General features: G+C 36.2%; 1 protein-coding gene across 1 annotated transcript in view; it reads right to left on the bottom strand.

Annotated features, from left to right (window-relative positions):
• Window positions 1-19019, bottom strand: part of DCDC1 (doublecortin domain containing 1) — a 522229-nt gene that overhangs the window by 262394 nt on the left and 240816 nt on the right. The window contains exons 11-14 of the mRNA XM_064289443.1: window positions 16497-16660; window positions 13275-13400; window positions 10753-10858; window positions 399-533 (exon numbers count right to left, since the gene is read on the bottom strand). Of these exons, the coding sequence (XP_064145513.1) occupies window positions 399-533; window positions 10753-10858; window positions 13275-13400; window positions 16497-16660 (531 nt within the window). The remainder of the gene's footprint in view (window positions 1-398; window positions 534-10752; window positions 10859-13274; window positions 13401-16496; window positions 16661-19019) is intronic.

Here is a 19019-nt window from a genome sequence, read left to right as displayed (position 1 = left end):
CAAAGACAGTATGCGAAATCATTATATGGTGCTAATGTGGTGAAGTTGAGGTGGTGAAGCTCCACAATGAAGACTAAAAAATGGAAATAAATGATATTCAGACAAATCCCACAAAAATGGTGAGGCTGTGGACCATAAATAAGCTCTATGCTTGACTTACATATGCTCTGGGGTGTGAACTACTCCGTATGTCTGAAAGTGAATTAAATGCTCATTTGAGGAAATACATTAGTCCTCTGGGCTAGACAATATCAAGAGCAGTACCATTCTTAACAGTCAATAATTTATCTTGCTTTCACTTGCGTGCCTGTGTGCAGCGAGGGCACTGGGAGCCAGCGCAGCACTGGGAGCCAGAGAGCAAGGGGAAGTCACTATGCAAGAGAAGATATTCTTGGTACCTTCATGATCAGCCACACACTGGCTGCAGGCCACAGGGTCGATGAGGCTACCTGACTTCTGCCGCGCATTTCACTACTTGAGGAACTCCGCTTTCCAATGGAAACCGAGGCATGTAGAACAATACTGGGATCCACCTATATCATGAGGAGAAATACGCATTTTTAACTTAGAGTCTGGAAGTTAACTTTCTTCAGCATACTTACCGAAGGTTTTTGATTGAGAAGGTCTTCTTTCAGACAGTAGTTTTCAATCTCATTTAATTCTATTCAATCATTATTTGTTGAGAACCAACTGTGATATGCAATCCCTAGACTGTTTGGTGTGAAGTATTACAAAATATTTTCGTATGCTAAAGGAACACACAACGATAACATATACACATATTAACACTCATACACACACAATTTCCCATTAAGCTCCATATGAGTGATTAAATAGTATTATAGGTATGCAAAGACTGGTAATATCATTTCTGCTGAGGCAATCAAAAAGTGGAGCAGGTTGAAAAAGGTAGCATCTGAACCCAGTCTTGAAGGATGGAAAGAATTTGACAGGAGCAATGAAGAATAAAAAGGTATAATCAATGTGTCTTAGGATTTGTGGGTAGGCTCAAAGGGTAAGTTTGGCCCAAATGTGAAAGTATAAGGCCATGCAGTTGAGTGGACAGTAGGGAGCCAGTGAAAGCCCTTAAGTGGGAGGGACTGGATTACAGGAGTTTTTAGTAAGGCTGGTCTAGCAAGGGTAAACATAATGGGCTATAGAATGGAGGCATCAAAGGCAAGCAGGAGTCCACACAATCTCCTAAGACTAAAGGGATATGAGCTGCGACTTGAGGGACAGTTGTGTAGATGGACAGGAGGGGACTAACTAGGGAGACACTGCACCTGTCCAACTCAGGTTCATTATCAGATTACATAAATCAAAGATGTCTTGCACCTTCCAGTTTTCCTCACTTAGACCTAATTGTAAAATTATCAGGCTCTCAGATCACCTGTAGGAATTCTGCTACTTCATATTTAATAAACCTTATCTTGTAACTGCTATAGTCAGTGTCCCTGGGTAATCATGCTAAGTTTTTAAGTACCAATATTTATTTGCATAGGAATATGGGAAAATGCTAATTTATGCTTCAAGGCCAGTACATGATACTGCTTCAATAATAATCTAAATTATTTTCTAATACTAAAAAAATTCCACTCTATGTATGTGCTAATGCTAGATATTTACTGAGTAGCAGGTGATTTTTGAAAATACAGAAATTAAATCATGATTTAAAAGACAATACTTTACAAATGTAGTAGGGCAATAACATAGGCTACAACTAATATAATTGGCAATTAATCTATATAATGGAGCCCTGGTGGCATAGTGGTTAAGAGCTCGGCTTTTAACCAAAAAGTTGGCAGTTCAAATCCACCAGCCGCTCCTTGGAAACCCTTTGGGGAGTTCTACTGTGTCCTATAAGGTCACTATGAATTGGAATCAATTTTTTAAAACATAGAAATTAAATGATGATTTAAAAGGTAATACTTTACAAATGTAGTAAGGCAATAACATAAAGATACAACTAATATAATTGACACTCTGTAATGGATGATACTCAGTCATTTCTCAAGAGAAGAAAATGTCATATGTATGACTTCTATATGTGAGAATATGAATTTTAAAATACAGCAAGCCCACAACATAAGCAGATTTGACTTACAGCTGTTCGATAGTGTGTTCCACAGTTAGCCAGTAGTGGCTGCATTCTGGAGGGGAATCCCCCACTGTGTCTGAACAAAGATTAACTATATTCTACTAATCCATCCTCCACAGGACTCAGCGTTTAAAGTAGCACTCTTACTCAACCTCCTAACTCCAAGTTGCCATCACACTCAAAACTCCCCTCTGCAACCGGGCAGAAGATTGTTTTGACTGGAATTAGTCAGACAGAAGAACTGTACTGCCAAATGCTTCTTTGTACAACACCTGCTGCCAGCCCCTAAATTCTTGTTATCTCCACAACATGTTTTAATCTTTTAACAGTTGGCTTATTGGTGAAGAGTGAAGGGGTCCTTTGTGTCTGTCTTGGGTTGGCACCCAGTATGAACACCATGCTGTTCTTCGAGAGATATTTTGCTGGACAGTTCCCAAGTGATTCTACATACAGCAGACACAGCCAGGCCCACTAACTCAGCTTCTTTTTGTGTTATTAAAACAAAAAGAAAAACAAGATAAAGTCCTGCCAAGTCTGAGGCTCTGATATGCGTAAAAGTGACAATGGCCATCTAATTTCTCCCCCGTGACTTCGTCTTCTTTTTTCTTTAATCTGACGGTTTTGCTTTAGACCAAACATTTATGAGGATGGGGAGATGAAAACTGTGCATATTGAAATTTAGAAAAAATATGCAATAACAGCCTTCGATATAATATTTCCTGTGTGTGTGTGCATTTATGTTGAGATTGGCATCTAAATACATACTATCATGTATATCATTAGAAAGCCTTTTTAAGTTTTGTTGAGAATCAAAAAAGAGAAATTCTCTTTAATTCTTTTGAATACCTGTATGCATGTCTCCCTTTAAATAACCATGATAACTTTGCTTAGCTATATGAACTGTGCTGATGTAGAAACAGCCAGTGATAAAAAAAAAAAAATGATGCATATATATGTTAGGCCAGTTAAAACTTCTTGTGTACTGTTTTTTCTAAATAATTAATGAAGGTGGAATGGCCTGCCTTCAACACATTCTTACACGAACTCAAAATAAATAAGAGAAAAACTTAAGATCTTTTTTTACAGAGCTACTGAGAAACAGAATATCAAGTAATAAAACTTTTCTTGAAAGGAGAATCGCATAGATTACAATCTTTATTCTGAACAAATTGTTTACCACATAGAAATTTTATAAAGTTTTTTACTTTTGATAATGAATTCAGGGGCAAGCTAAATAATTTTACACACAAATTAGTCATGACAACAAAAGATGTTATAAAACTCTCTTTCCTCTTTTCCCTGAAATTTACTTATTTTTCCCTTGCCTAAATCTATTTCTGATCAATCCTCCCATCTCTAAAACTAAGAACCGGGAAAGCGTGAAGGTAGAAAGTATCAATGAGGACATAATTAGACAGCCAAAAAAAAAAAACCCAAATCCATTGCTGTTGAGTTGATTCCAACTCATAGCGACCCTATAGGACAGAGTAGAATTGTCCCATGGGGTTTCCAAGGAGCGGCTGACAGATTCGAGCTGCTGACCGTTTGGTTAGCAGCCAAATGCTTAACCACTGTGCCACCAGGGCCCCACTATGCAACCAAACAAGGTAAAATATGTAAGATCTGGGTATGCAGTCCTTAAATAGCTTTCAATTATTCATCTAAAAAATAAGGACAGGACTTGGAATTTTACTTAAAATGTCTGTCTCCTGTTCTAATGTCAATTAGTTCAAAATTGAAATTTTATATTTGCTTCAGTATACAAATTATTCTAGAAAATATATTTCTCAATGACTTGCTCTCCAAAGAAATAGCAAAGTAAAGGTTATTTTTCTTCTCCCATCCTTTTCAGCACACAGAAAAATGCATTCCCTAGCATCCGTAAGTACTGAATTTACAAACAACTTGTAACAGGTAATGTCATGATTCTAAAATCATTACTTGGCACTTTCTTGCTGTTTTCATACCTAAAGTTGTCACTAATGTCCTGCTGATACCTGCAAAGCCACACAGCAAACAGCTGGAATCAAAGTAAGTTTCCTTTTAATTTTGGCAGAACATATGAGCTGCCAAACCCTAGGGTACTTTTCTGCTATATTTTCCCATAACTAGGTATTCCTCAAGTTATTTTTCTCTTGAAAAAAAAGTTTTTTATGTTAACTATCATGAAGTCTAAATCCCTCCATTTCATGGAAACACAATTTTATTGCCCTTAAACTCGATTCAAATAAAAAAAGGTTGTCAATTTAAGCAACAAAAGAACTGTTGAAAGATGTATTCACCAAAGTGTCAATTTGTAGTAGACTCCAAATCCTTTTTTTTTTTTTTTTTAAATGGATAAAAGAGCAACAGGTTATAATTGCCAGGGTTGTAGCTGTCTCCCACATTACTAATGGGGATTATATCTTCCAAATTTTTCTCTGTAGGAAAGGTTTTACTTGTCAATAAGAGATTTAAAAGAACAGTCAGGGGCTGGGCACTGATCTCTCTATCTCAAGCCAATTTTAGAACGTATGCATCAAGAATATCGGCTTTTGCCTCCCTCCCTCCCCACCTCCGTTGTAATCCTCTTAGTGTCTCTTTACCTCAATGAGCAGCAAGATTCTAAAATAAAATGTCCTAGAGATATCTGTCACCTCTGCCTGAATCTATCTTTAAAAGTGGTCCTTTTCAGGTTATTAAATTACTATTCCCAATGGACCGATCACCTCTCTGTATATAATTGGAGACATTTTCCTGAGAGGATTTTAAAGGTTTCATAGCTAAGGGAGAGTCATGTTTCTTTGAAAATTTCAGTTTACTAGCCAGTTTATCAAATCCTGGCTTTCTTACATTACTATTTTGGTTGGACAAAAATGTTATTCAAAAACAAATTCTTTTTCCAAATACACAATACTATGCAAATATTTCTTTAAGATGCGTGTTTTCTCACTTTTGCTAAATCATTAGAGACAATTAATAATGAGGAAATAATTGGATTGTTATCCTGTAATTTTTCAACATCAGAAATATCTTGTAACATCCTACTTAAAATCAAAGACAGAAGCTCCTTTAGGTTCGCTTCCCCAATATCTATATAATATCATTTTTTCCAGGTTTGAGCTGGCCTCTGTTGAATGAGTTAATTGCCTAGTGAATTCAATTCATTTTAGCTAACTCTGAGCATCTAGATATTGCAACAGAGACAGCCTCTGCCCTTGAGGAATTTTTAATCTGGCAGGGAGGATAAGACAAGGACTCCTAAACTATCTTCCTAACACAAGGATCACATCAGATCTTGCCTTTGCTCAAATATTTTCAATTGCTCCTTATTTTCCACAGAAAAACATCCAGAATTGCTAACATCGAACTAAGACTCTTCATGATCTAATCCCAGCAATTCCAGTGGAGTCTATCATTCTTCCCCACCTACTCCAATGTGACTTGAAAAGTGCTCAAACTTGGAGCACTAGTTGACTTTGAATCATGCAAAAAATGTTGTACAATGAACAGTATCTAGCTCAATGTCACTTTAAAGGCACAAGAGGGATGCAATGAGGGTACCAGGGTCAGAGAGATCATATCTGCTCTGGAGGTGAGCTTGGGGTGAAGAAAGATTTCATGAAGGAGGCACAAATAAGATAGGGCTACAATAATGGGCAGGATTTCAACTAGCATATATTGAATGCCAGTGTTACAGCAGACATAGTGCTAGATGACAAAGAAAGGAAGAGAGGCTGAATTCCAGGCAGAGAAATAAACATGGGCACAATTATAGAAAGCATAAAGCATGTTCCAGAAAACAGCTAATGAACAATCTGACTTGGCTAACACACAAAAAACATATTGGAAAATAAAAAAAAAAAGTGAGCCTTAAAAGAGAGATTATGGCTAAATTGAAAAAAAAAAAATCCATTTGTCAGAAATGTATTGTGCACTTGTCCTATTACTCAAGACTTTGTGCTAGCACTTAGGGATACAAAGATAAATAAGATACAATGTTTGCTCCCAAAGAATTCTCAATAAAGTAGACAAGACATGAAACACATGCTTATCCCAAAACACAAACTCTAAGAATAATTTTCAAAGGACGAAAGGAGATTAAACTAGGGATTAATTCTCTCTGGAGGATCCGCGAAGACTTCATGAAAGAGAAAGTTTAACAAGGTCTTAACAGGGAGGGATGAAATAGGAGGCAAGAATGGTAATGGCAGTGGTGGTGGTGATGGGTGTATATCCTAGGCAAAAAACAACACAAATCATACACAAGTTTACCGAAGTGAAAGCATGTTATGGAACGCAATTTATTAGCTCTGACTTTAGAATAGGGTATAGAGAGGACCAAGAACGAGAAGGTTGGACGGGTAAGTTGAGAGTGAGGGTAGAATAGAGGAGAATCATGGAGGTCAATGAAGGCCAGATGAGATTTTGGAAACTGAGTGAGTAGGCAACAGTCAGCCATACAAATTTTATTGAGCAGGAAATAATGTTACAGCAAACCCCTCCCCCCAAAAAAAAGCCACAGGATCAGGCCTATGGCTAATAAGTCTTAATCTCAGATAAACATAAAATACAAAAGGCATTAATTCTTAATGTACCATTCCACTTACTTTTCTAAATTTGCTCAAAAATAGACAGGATTAGAAATATTTCTATGAATCAACTTTTATAATTATACTATTTATGTTTATATGCTCCTTGAAACAACAAAGATTTTCAGTATAAGTTTTGACATATTACTGAATGGGCAGCATGTAGAAATTTAAAAAGAGCAGGTGGGGACAATGTGCCTTCTGGATTACAATCTGGAACAAAGAGTCCAGGCCAGTTGACAGGGCATGTCTATCCCTGTGGGTATCTTTTGGTTTTTGACTTCATATGTTCAAAAACTAAAATTTATGAAGCTAAAGTGTACAACAACCCTACGTAGAGTTTCCCAGCTTCAAAATAAAACAAGAAAATCATTACTTCTTTGGAATGGTTCAACTGTAGAAAAAAAAATTTTTTTTTCTTTGCCTTAAAAAATTTCTAAAGCAAATAGGTAAAATCCTAAAGTACAGAGAGATAACAGCTACCTTAAAGACTTTCTTAAACAATTCTAATTTATTAAAACAGCTGCTGTAAAGAAAATATGCTAAACAATGGTACTTAAATGACACAACTCAGGTAGAATTTTTTAGGGTAGGAATATTATATATCTTTTCAGTTTTCATACCATGGTGCCTTGCATATTGCAGTGATGCTGGAAGCTATGCCTCTGGTATTTCAAATATCAACAGGGTCACCCATGGTGGTTGAGTTTCAGCAGAGCTTCCAGACTAAGACAAACTAGGAAAAAGGACCTGGTGGTTTACTTTTGGAAAAAAAATGGCCAGTGAAAACCTTATAAACAGTAGCAAAACATTGTCTGGTATAATGCCAGAAGATGAGTCCGTCAGGTTGGACCAACCAAAAAAACCAAACCCAGTGCCGTTGAGTCGATTCCAACTCATAGCGACCCTATAGGACAGAGTAGAACTGCCCCACAGAGTTTCCAAGGAGTGCCTGGCGGATTCAAACTGCTGACCCTTTGGTTAGCAGCCGTAGCACTTAAGCACTACGCCACCAGGGCTTCCCTCAGGTTGGAAGGCACTCAAAATATGACTGAGAAGAGCTGCCTCCTCAAAGTAGAATCAATCTTAATGATATGGATGGAATAAAGCTTTGGGGCCTTCATTTGCTAATATGGCACAATTCAAAATGAGAGGAAACAGCAGCAAAATCCATTAATAATTGGAATTTGGAATGTATGAAGTATTAATCTAGGAAAATTGGAAGTCATCAAAAATGAAATGGAACACATAAAGATTGAAATCTTAGGCATTAGTAAGCTGAAATGGACTCTTATTGGCCATTTTGAATAGGACAATCATATAGTCTACTATGCCTGGAATGACAAATCGAAGAGGAATGGCACCACATTCATCATCAAAAAGAACATTTCAAGATCTGTACTGAAGTACAATGCTGTCAGTGATAGCATAATATCCATACACCTACAAGGAAGACCAGTTAATATGACTATTATTCAAATTTACACACCAACCCCTAATGCCAAAGATAAAGAAATTGAAGATTTTTACAAACTTCTACAGTCTGAAATTGATCAACGTGCAGAAAAGATGCACTGATATTTACTGGTGATTGGAATGGGAAAATTGGAAACAAAGAAGAAGGATCAGTAGTTTGGAAATACGGCCTTGGTGACAGAAATGATGATGGAAATCACACAACAGAATTTTCCAAAACCAACAGCTTATTCATTCCAAATACCTTTTTCAACAACATAAAGGGTGACTATACACGTGGTCCTCACCAGATGGAATACACAGGAATCAAATCAAGTACATCTGTAGATACAGACGATGGAGAAGCTCAATATCATCAGTCGGAAAAAGGCCAGGGGCCAATTGCAGAATAGACCATCTGTTGATCATATAAGAGTTCAAGTAGAAGCTGAAGAAAATTAAAACAAGTCCAGAAGAGCCAAAATACGACCTTGAGTATGTCCCACCTGAATTTGGAGATCATCTCAAAAACAGATTTCAGGCATTGAACACTAATGACTGAAGACCATATGAGTTGTGGAATGACACCAAGGACATCATACATGAAGGAAGCAAAAAGTCATTAAAAAGATAGGAAAGAAAGAAAAGACCAAAGTGGATGTCAGACGAGACGCTGAAACTTGCTCTTGAACATAGAGTAGATAAAGTAAAAGAGCTGAACAGAAGATTTCAAAGGGTTGCTCAAGAAGACAAAGTATTGTAATGAAATGTGTAAAAACCTGGAGTTAGAAAACCAAAAGGGAAGAACACACTCAGCATTTCTCAAGCTGCAAGAACTGAAAAAAAATTCAAACCTCCAGTTGCAATACTGAAGGATTCTATAGGCAAGAAATTGAATGATACAAGAAGTATCAAAAGAAGATGGAAGGAATACAGAGTCACTGAACCAAAAAGATTGTTCAATGTTCAACCATTTCAGTAGGTAGCATATGATCAAGAATTGATGGTATAGAAGGAAGAAGTCTAAACTGCACTGAAGGCATTGGTGAAAAATAAGGCTCTAGGAATTGATGGAATATCAACTGAGATGATTCAACACACAGATGCAATGCTCTCTCATCTATGCCAAGAAATTTAGAAGACAGCTACCTGGCCAACTAACCGGAAGAGATCCATATTTGTGCCCATTCCAAACAAAAGTGATCCAACAGAATGTGGAAATCATTGAATATCATTAATATCACACATAAGCAAAATTTTCCTGAAGATAATTCAAAAACCATTGAGGAAGTACTCCAACAGGCAACTGCCAGAAATTCAAGCTGGGTTCAGAAGACATAGAATGAGGGATACCATTGCTGACGTCAGATGGATCTTGGCTGAAAGCAGAGCATACCAGAAAGATGTCTACCTGTGTTTTACTGACTCTGCAAAGGCATTCGACTGTGTGGATCATACCAATTATGGATAACATTGCAAACAATGGGAATTTCAGAACACTTAATTGTGCTCATGTGAAGCCTGTACATAGACCCAGAGGCAGCCGTTTGAAAAGAACAAGGGAATACTGAGTAGTTTAAAATCAGAGAAAGTGTTCAGGTTTGTATGCTTTCACCATACTTATTCAATCTGTATGCTCAGCAAATAACCCAAGAAGCCAGACTATATGAAGAAGAATGCAGCATCAGGATTGGAGGAAGACTCATTAACAACCCACAATATGCAGTCAACACAGCCTTGCTTGCTGAAAGGAAGAGGATTTGAGGCGCTTGCTGATTAAGAACAAAAACTACAGCTTTCAGTATGGATTACACCTCAACATAAAGAAAGCAAAAATTCTCACAACCAAAAGCAACATCATGATAAATGGAGAACATATGGACATTGGCAAGGATTTCATTTTACTTGGATCCACAATCAATGCCCACAGAAGCAGCAGTCAAGAAATCAAACATATTGCATTGGGCAAATCTGCTGCAAAAGACCTCTTTAAAGTGTTAAAAAGCAAAGATGTCATCTTGAGAACTAAGGTGCACCTGACCCAAGCCCTGGTATTTTCAATGATCTCGTATGCATACAAAAGCTGGAGAATGAATAAGAAAGACCGAAGAATTGACTCCTTTGAATTACAGTGTTGGCAAAGAATATTGAATATACTGCAGACTGCCAGAAGAATGAACAAATCTGTCTTGGGAGAAATACAGCCAGAGTGCTCCTTAGGGGCGAGGATGGAGAGATTTTGTCTTATATACTTTGGACATGTTATAAGGAGGGACCAGTCCCGGAGAAGCACGTCATGGTTGGTAAGGTAGAGGGTCAGCGAAAAAGGGGAGACCCTCAACAAGCTAGGCTGACACAGTGGCTGCAACAGTGAACTCAAACATAGCAAGGATTGTGAGGATGGAGTAGGACCAGGCAGTGCTTCATTCCGTTGTACGTAGGATCACTGTGAGTCAGAACCAACTGGACGGCACCTAACAACAACAAAGAATAATACCCAGCCCCAATACTTGTGAAATACTTTATAGTTTTCAAAGAACTTTAACAAATATCCATGCAATCACCACATATTGACCAAGTGTCCGGCACATAAAAGGCATCTTGTTAAGTGCGATAAATAATTCTGACCTTGTTGTGCAGGAAATGGTTCTCCAGGTCGATCTTTTCAAATTGATCTGGTATCAGCTCACTGGAGCAGTTGAAATTAATTGGAAATCCCTCACAAACTTCCCAACTAAGAAAAGTAAAATAATTATTTTTTAGGGGAAAATATATTTAATTACAATACTCATTAATATATTAATTTGTGCCTCTTATACTCTACATTGAGAAAAACCAAGGTATAGTTCATAAACTTTTAAACAAATTTATGAAGTGTCTTGTTATCTATATTGGGAAAGAGAAGATTTTAAACTCTTATTTTGCTATTATGTATAATATTGGGGAATTCCATGCCTAATTATTAATAGAATGAAAAAATTAAATTGTTTTTAATTTTACGAAATCACTTATAGTGAAGTCCATTCTCAATGTTAAATGTATAATCTAAATATAAAAAATATATATATACATAATAGACTATGAATAATGAAGAATGGTTTTATACTTATACTGGTTGTTTTAAACACGCTAACTTGGCACTTTAAAGAAAACCTTAAGAGGCAGCGTAACACAGTGGGTACATGGACAAATTACAAACTGAACAAGTTAGTTTTCATTCTGAGCTCAGCCAAATCACCTGTTTTAAAAGTGAACAAATCCTTACCCTAAAGAAAATTACCTGGCTCAACACTGATACGTTCAGATGTATCATAGCATGATAGCCAACAGAAACCAGTCTGACACTTACAATAGTATTTAACAACACTCTGAAAACTATAACTAAGAATATGAACATTAAGATTTCAAACGACCCACATTACAAGCAGATTACCACCACTTTAGAATACAGAAAGAAAATTCAATTTTTGTCCAAAAATTAAGGAAATAATCCATTAAAATCAGTTTGTATTCAATAAAGGCAATTTCATATTGTTATACTTAGCAACCTAGATCTAATTTGAATCAATCTAATAAAACAGTATTCATGGACCCAAGGAAATAAAATTAAGAAGAAATGCATGAATTAAAAAATATAAACTCTTGGTTAATATTAAAGGAAAAAGAACTAGGCAAATTTAGCAGCTTGGAGAAAGATTATTGCATGCAAAAAAAATCTTGTAAGTGGAAGATGCTTATAAAAAAGAATGCCAATGAATTATTTTCTATCTTTAAAGGAAAAAAAAGAGCACAAGAAGAAACAGATTTAAACCTCGCCTGGAAAGTACAGTTAGTCATCAGAAGATACGGCTTTTGTTTAACCACCTACAAAGGAAGACCAAGGAGTCTCTTCCTAGACATATTTAGCAATAGGTTGACACTAGCTGAGTGATCTCATTAGACTGCTTCTGGTTCTCTGGATCTGCCCTCTGCTTTTAACCTTTTTACCTATATATTAAGGACAGTTGTAATTGTTAAATTACAAAATATTAAAGCTAGATGGGGCCTTACAGACAGATCACCTAATCCAATAGAGTATTAGTATCAATGCTTCACTGCAAGGAGCCCTGGTGGTGCAGTGGTTAAGAGCTCGATGGTTAACCAGAAGGTCAGCAGTTTGAATCCGCCAATCCCTCCTTGGAAACCCTATGGGGCAGTTCTAGTCCGTCCTATAGGGTTGCTATGAGCCAGGATCAACTCGACAGCAAAGGGTTTAATCATGCGGCCTATTTAAATTTAAATTAAACTAAATTTAAAATTCCATTTTTCAGTCACACTAGTCACATTTCCAGGTATTCACTGCCACAAAGTGTGTTTCACACAGAAAGTTTTATCAGACAGTGCTGGATAAAGGTTAAACACTCAGGTTCTTAAGACAGACAAATCCGAGTTAGGATCCTGGCTCTACCACATACCAGTTGTATGACTTTAGGTAAATTACTCCACTTCAACCCTCTGTGCCTCAGTTTCTGCCTCTAAAATGAAGTAATAGGGTAATATGTAATAATAGAATAATGAAAGAAAAAAATTATTTTGAGGATTAAACAAGTTATTATCCAATTCATTTACAACTGTGCCTGGCCTATGGTCGAAATCTGTACACACTTATTTTTATTATTTACAAATAAGAAACTGAAATCTGTCTGCTCATGGACAAATTAGGAGCAGACAGGCATAGATGCCCAGATACTCTAACTCCTCTACTCTTCAGTATCCCACCAAGCCTCCAACATATCGCTTTTGATGGAACTTCACCAATATTAAATGAGATGTTTACATATGAACACTCATGTGAGGGAACATGTTATTTTATATTTTAGTTACTCCATTTAAAACTACTAATTTAGAAACATCCGCTAAAAAAAAGTTGTTAAATTTAAAGCAATATTGTTGGCTCTGCAAAGGAGAAACTCTATTCTGCTCGTTGCCCCATAGAGTTTCTTTTTTAAAACTCAAGGAACGTTAATAAGTTTTTCTAGGCACTAGCTCATTATACCATGAAATAAGCCAATAAAATAAAGGACATCTTTTCGTGTTTCAAATCTCTTGCTCAGAGAAATCTGAGAATTGGTTGATACAAATGACTTTAACCAAAACACATGGAAATTTACTTGTCACATCCGGGTAGCAGAACAGCATCAGGATCCAAAAAAGTTTTATATGCAACTGTGATGCCACCTTTGTCAAATGCAGTCACTCGGTCAAAGGTCAAGCCCAAAACAGGATTTAGTGGAGATCTAAAAAAAGGAAATAACATCAAAGCTATCTTCAAAATTATACATACACTGATATTTGAGTACAAATAAACAATAAAACATACCATAACAGTGTCTAATAAAATCCAGGAATAAATAATTTCCTATTACATGTCACTATTGTTGGTGTCCTATACTGGCACCTGGAATGCACGTTTCAGTTTATTTAGCTGATTTGTAATATTCCAGAACTAGGTGTAACACTTTGTAATTTTTAAAAAAATAATTGCAATAATAAAGACATTTCATGGATGGAAAACCATCATTGTCGTTCATATAATGCTCAGTTTTCATGCATTAACCGCAACGCCACGCACCCCTGATGACGTCTGGAACTGACAATCAAATGAATCCTTAATATCTGCATACAAGCAAATCTATTTTGGGAACTCACTAAATGCTATGCTGACTTGATTTTTTTTATATTAACGATTGTTAGGCACATTGTTTTAGGTTAACTTAATTATTTGATAATTAAAATAAAATTGAAAACAAATCTTAAAGAAAAAGAATGGTCAATATGTCAACTCTGAGCCATTCTTCTCTATATTGGTATCAAAGACTTGCTATTTAACTTTAGTATTAAAGGACTCCACCATATCACCTGTGTAGTATTGTTGCCAAAAACATTTAAACTACATCTAGTCCTGAGAAAACACTCAGACATCCAGAATATGGGGCATTCTATGAGAAAACGGCCTAGACTCTTAAAAAGAAATCAGTGTTATGAAATCAAAACAAAAGGTGGTTGGACAGTGCTGGATAATCTTTAGATTAAAGAGAACTAAAGAAAATAACTAAATGCAATATATGATTCTTAACTGGATACAAGATTACAAAAAGCTCTAAAACACATTTTGGGGATAACCTGCATAATGTGAATACAGATTGTGTATTATATGATATTATGGCATTATTGTTGACTGTTTTAGATATCGCAGTGTGGTGATGTAGGAGAATGTCCTATTTGTCAGTTACGTGATCTGAAGCATTTAGGGGTGAAACTTTAATGATTGTATGAAATTACTTTCAAACCATTTAAGCAAGAGAAGGGAAATAACAAAGAGGTAAAACAAATGTTGCAAACTTTTAAATTGGCAAATCTAGGTGAAGGATATATGAGTGTTCATTGTACTATTCTTTTAACTATTCTGTGAATTTGAGATTTTTCAAAACAAAAATTTGAGGAAAAATAAAGAACTCAAAATAAAATCGGATATTAGCAAAATCATCTTTTGCAAATGAGCAACCTGACTGGATATGAATATAAATTAGACATGTTAGGATTTCCCTGAAAATGAATATCATTTATTTAGTACATACTGCATATTTTCTCAATATATTTTAAATGAGATGGCAATAATATTTTAGATATACAAATTTTACAAATTCTAGTGGCAGGAAAATGCTGTAATGGTTCCCTGGTGCTTTATATTGGATTCAAAACCAGAAAAAAATATATATACTGTTAGAATAACAATGAAATATTTTTTTTTTTTTTGTAATATGCACTTATGAATTCCTCTGGCTACAATCCTCAGTACCTTTTAGAATGCTCCAGTTACTTGGCATTTTATTAGTTATTCCACAAATATGATCCAATTAGCCAAGAACAAGTGTTTGATCTTATTAAAATACTGTATAACAACAACCATCATTAAAAACATCAAAATTAGTCATTACTTTCAGTTTGACAATGATACTAAGAAGAAGTAACAATGACATACCTTTTATTAAAGTCTTCCCTTCTAATTGGAAGGGCTTGCTAAATTATTCCAGAACCCTATGCACTTTAAAATTCATCACTGTTTTTTATCATCATAAAAACAATTCTACTTTTTTTACTCACAATATAATTAAATTATATTTCGATATTTGCCTATAGAAAAAAAATTTACCAGCCCTTAAGGATATTTTTAATTCTATAAATTACACAGCATAAGAAATCATCCAGCATTTTAATTTTACTCTAGTAGGATAGATGAAATAAAATTTTGGAATATGCTACCCACAATTATCCTCCCAAATCTTTGCAATACTTTCATGTATTTCTGAGTACATTTGTCTCAGTTATTGAAATTTTGACTATTGCAATATAGCAAATCCAATCAGCTCTTATTTTGCTCTAAGGTTTAGTCCTGTCTATGTTATTTTCATTATGATTAATATACAATCAACTATCTTTTATGAGCAAAATTATTACCCCTATTCTGTTTCTACAGACAAATAGTGAGCTAAAGAAAAAAACATTAAAAATAGAAAAGTGTGTTTAAGTTTCCTGACAAGCAGTTTCAGGGTTCATCTGGATGTGTCCTGTCAAAATACACATGAATTTCCAAGATATTCAAAACAACAGCCCAGCTCATCAGTCCTGCATACCGCTGCCTTTTCCTTTTCTCTGAAACGCAGATAATTTTATGCAGGAATTTACCAATCTACAAAAATTTACACAATGCTCAGCAATAACCAGTAATTATTGTGAGATAATGTAAGGCGCTTTGGAGGAATATAACTTTGATAGGATAAGGCTTACAGGCTTTACCAATTTATCTTTAGCTGTCCTGTCATTGGTGCTTAAAAGGTTAAGGCTTTATTTGTGAAAACATACAGGGATAGTGGGGAATCATGTTGTCTACAGCTTCATAAATCTTGCTTAAGATCCTTTTCAATTACCATCCATTTCTCCTTTAAAACAGGACAAAAAAATAGAGGAGTGGAAGCAGGTCAGGGCAGTGTGCGACAATGACAGTGTGATGGGCTTGGGCCCCCCGTGGCGTTTCCATCTGCTATCATTAAGGTGCCTACTCAGACATGAACAAATCCCTCTTGCTGTGCTGACAGGCAGACTTCAAGAACTATGACAAGGCATTAAGACCGAAAGTCAGAGAGAGGCAAAGAGAGGGAGATGTCATATTCCACAAACAATAAAAAACCGCCTCACAAAAACGTCCTGAAATTTTATTGGAATTCAGAATAAAATTTTTTCATAAAGGGTGCTTACTCGATTTCTCAACTCTTCTTTGAAATTGGCTTGCCTGTGGAAAGATTAAGGACAGACAACAAATGTCTCGCTCCTACCTGTATGCTTTACCATAAGAGACCCAAATTTTTTGCTCGTTCTTCAGCAAAAGTGGATTCTTAATCTCTTGACCGCGGTCATCGAAAAGCCGGACTGATGAAAAATTGAGGCCTGGTGGGTTGAAGGAAGAATCTTGAAGACTTTGATGAATCTTGAGAAGTAACTGGTGGGTAGGGGGAAAAATGAAGAAGAAATAACCTAAAATGTGAACATCTGTAATAAACTGTCCCGACTCGGTAACAAAGTCCAAACAAATGATAATTAAATTCATATAGAATGTTAAAAGAAGTGTGAAATGACTGCAATGTTTAGCTCAGTGTAAAGTAACTACATGAGCATGGGCTTTTAACCAGCAGGGGGTGCCACAGGCTTGTGATTGAGCTCTGACCCTTTGGCACAGCAACTGAAAGCAGATGTGACAGTCCCAGGGAAAGAGCATTTAGTTACCCAAGGTAGCGGTCCTCTTTGATAAGGGTTATGTTTTTCGTGTCTGAGCTACACATTTTGTTAGGATCCTTATCGAGCATGTCCAAGTTTTCCAATAGGCAATCTCCCTGTCCCCAACTAACCTCAGTTTCCCGCTTACAGGATTGCAAAAATAAATATGACTCTTGGCCTAAGTGGTTCACTTACAACTATTTCTGGATCTGTTTTAAATAAGAGTCCTGCAAAAGTCCACACTTGTGAGCAGCTTAACTAATGGATGCTTTCAGGTTGTGAATAAGACATCACTGAGGTGAAAAATATGAAATGCAGTTGTTTAATATTTTAAATAATAATGTTGTTAGTGTTGGCTCCTATCTTACAGTTCAAGATTATTCTAAATAAGGCATATTTCAAATGGAAAGTAAATCTAACTAAATTCTGTTACACAAGGAATTTCAGAAGACATTTTTCATTATAGTCCGTCACCTTTGTTTCAGTGTTTAGACCTCTGCTCTTTCCTGTTTTGCACCCACACTATCTGTCACTGTGTCCCCCCCCGCCCCCCAGCCTTCTGTCACAGGCTTCCTTTTCTTCTCTCCCTTGTCAGTTCTTGTGTCTCTCAATTTCTTGTTACTCTGTAATCCCTGCAGGGATGCGGATGTAGTTGTGGCCTTTTCTTGCCTGACTGCGGTTTGGCGTGCCTTTTTTGCTGCCTTAATTCCCATTGAAGGTATATGAGATGAGTGCTAAATGCCGAGGCTTGGAGGAAGAAGAGGAAGTTGCAGTGTGTCATTCCTCTCAGGTGACTCACTGATTGGCTGTAAACTCTTGATAAGTAAAATATTTTCTTTGGGTAGAAACTATATTTATAGTAAGCCAAAGAATTAGGCTTTGTCCTGATTAGAAATAAATTATAGATAATAGTATCTCCAACTTCAGTGTTTTCATCACCTTCACATTGATCAGATATTTAGCCTTGAGCATCAAAAAGGCTAAAAATGATTACACATCTTTCATTTCATTGAAGTTAATACTTCTCATGTTCCATAGTTGAATGCTTTGAATTTAAAATGAGGATTACTCCTCTCTTTGGGAGTATAATATACAAAGCTGTTAGAAGGGGAAAAATTGTATTGTCCCCTCCCTCCACTGGAACTGCAGAAATATTTTCAAATTTATAGATCACGTTTACAAAGTCCTACATTTATTTCTGTGTGGTCTCAGCCCTTGAGCTAGCTTTTGTTGTTTTGCTATTATTCCAGAACACATGTAACGTGAACCATTTTTTTGAATCACAGTGATTTTGCTTTATAGGCATCACCCTTCTCTAAGAGGGAAGGCTACAAAAAAAATTTGAGGGCTGATCCAGGAGAGAAACGTTTGCACAAAGGACAAGAGCCTGTGGTAGGGACAGGATGTGAACGCCTGACCACTTAACCAAATTCGCTTTCACGGGAGTTGCATTGCAATCTCTATTTTCTCAACTTGGTGACAGACTGCATTTTAGGTGTTCAAATATGAGCACTGACAACCTGCAGTAGGTAAGGGCCTCAGTGCCTTTCATCTCTAAGTCATTGGTTAGGGCTGGACAATGGCAACCAAAAATTGTGATAATCTTAGCCCATTTATCTTTAAAGCTATCATCACCAGGCCTTCATAGGATAAGAATTTGTTCAGGGACCTGAGAAGAGCGTGAAACATCTTTGGCTAGTGATCTAGATAAGTGTGCACACAAGGAAACAGTCATCCTTGGGTGTTACAAGAGCTCTCTCAAACAAAAAGCTTTATAATGTCCCTAATTAAGGTTTTTCTTCCTAGATTTGCCTGCATATAGAAGCAAAGCACAGGTCAATTTCCGTGTGCCATAAAGCAACACAAAAAGTTTCTATGAATTATCATCTTCCTGCATAAGGCAATATAAATGTCATCTTTGATTTTAATATGAACCAGAAAGTAAAATATTCTAATATTTAAAACGGGAAGACAGGTGAAGAAGTCTTAGAAGGCTTCTATATCATGGCAATTTGTGTTGTCAGGGTTGTGATGGTAAAAAGCAACCAGCTAAGACCCTGTATCCTTCTCCCTCTAATCAAACA

Source organism: Loxodonta africana, chromosome 7 (assembly GCF_030014295.1).
Source record: "Loxodonta africana isolate mLoxAfr1 chromosome 7, mLoxAfr1.hap2, whole genome shotgun sequence".
Lineage (NCBI taxonomy): Eukaryota > Metazoa > Chordata > Mammalia > Proboscidea > Elephantidae > Loxodonta > Loxodonta africana.
This window is presented reverse-complemented; position numbering and strand designations above follow the sequence as displayed.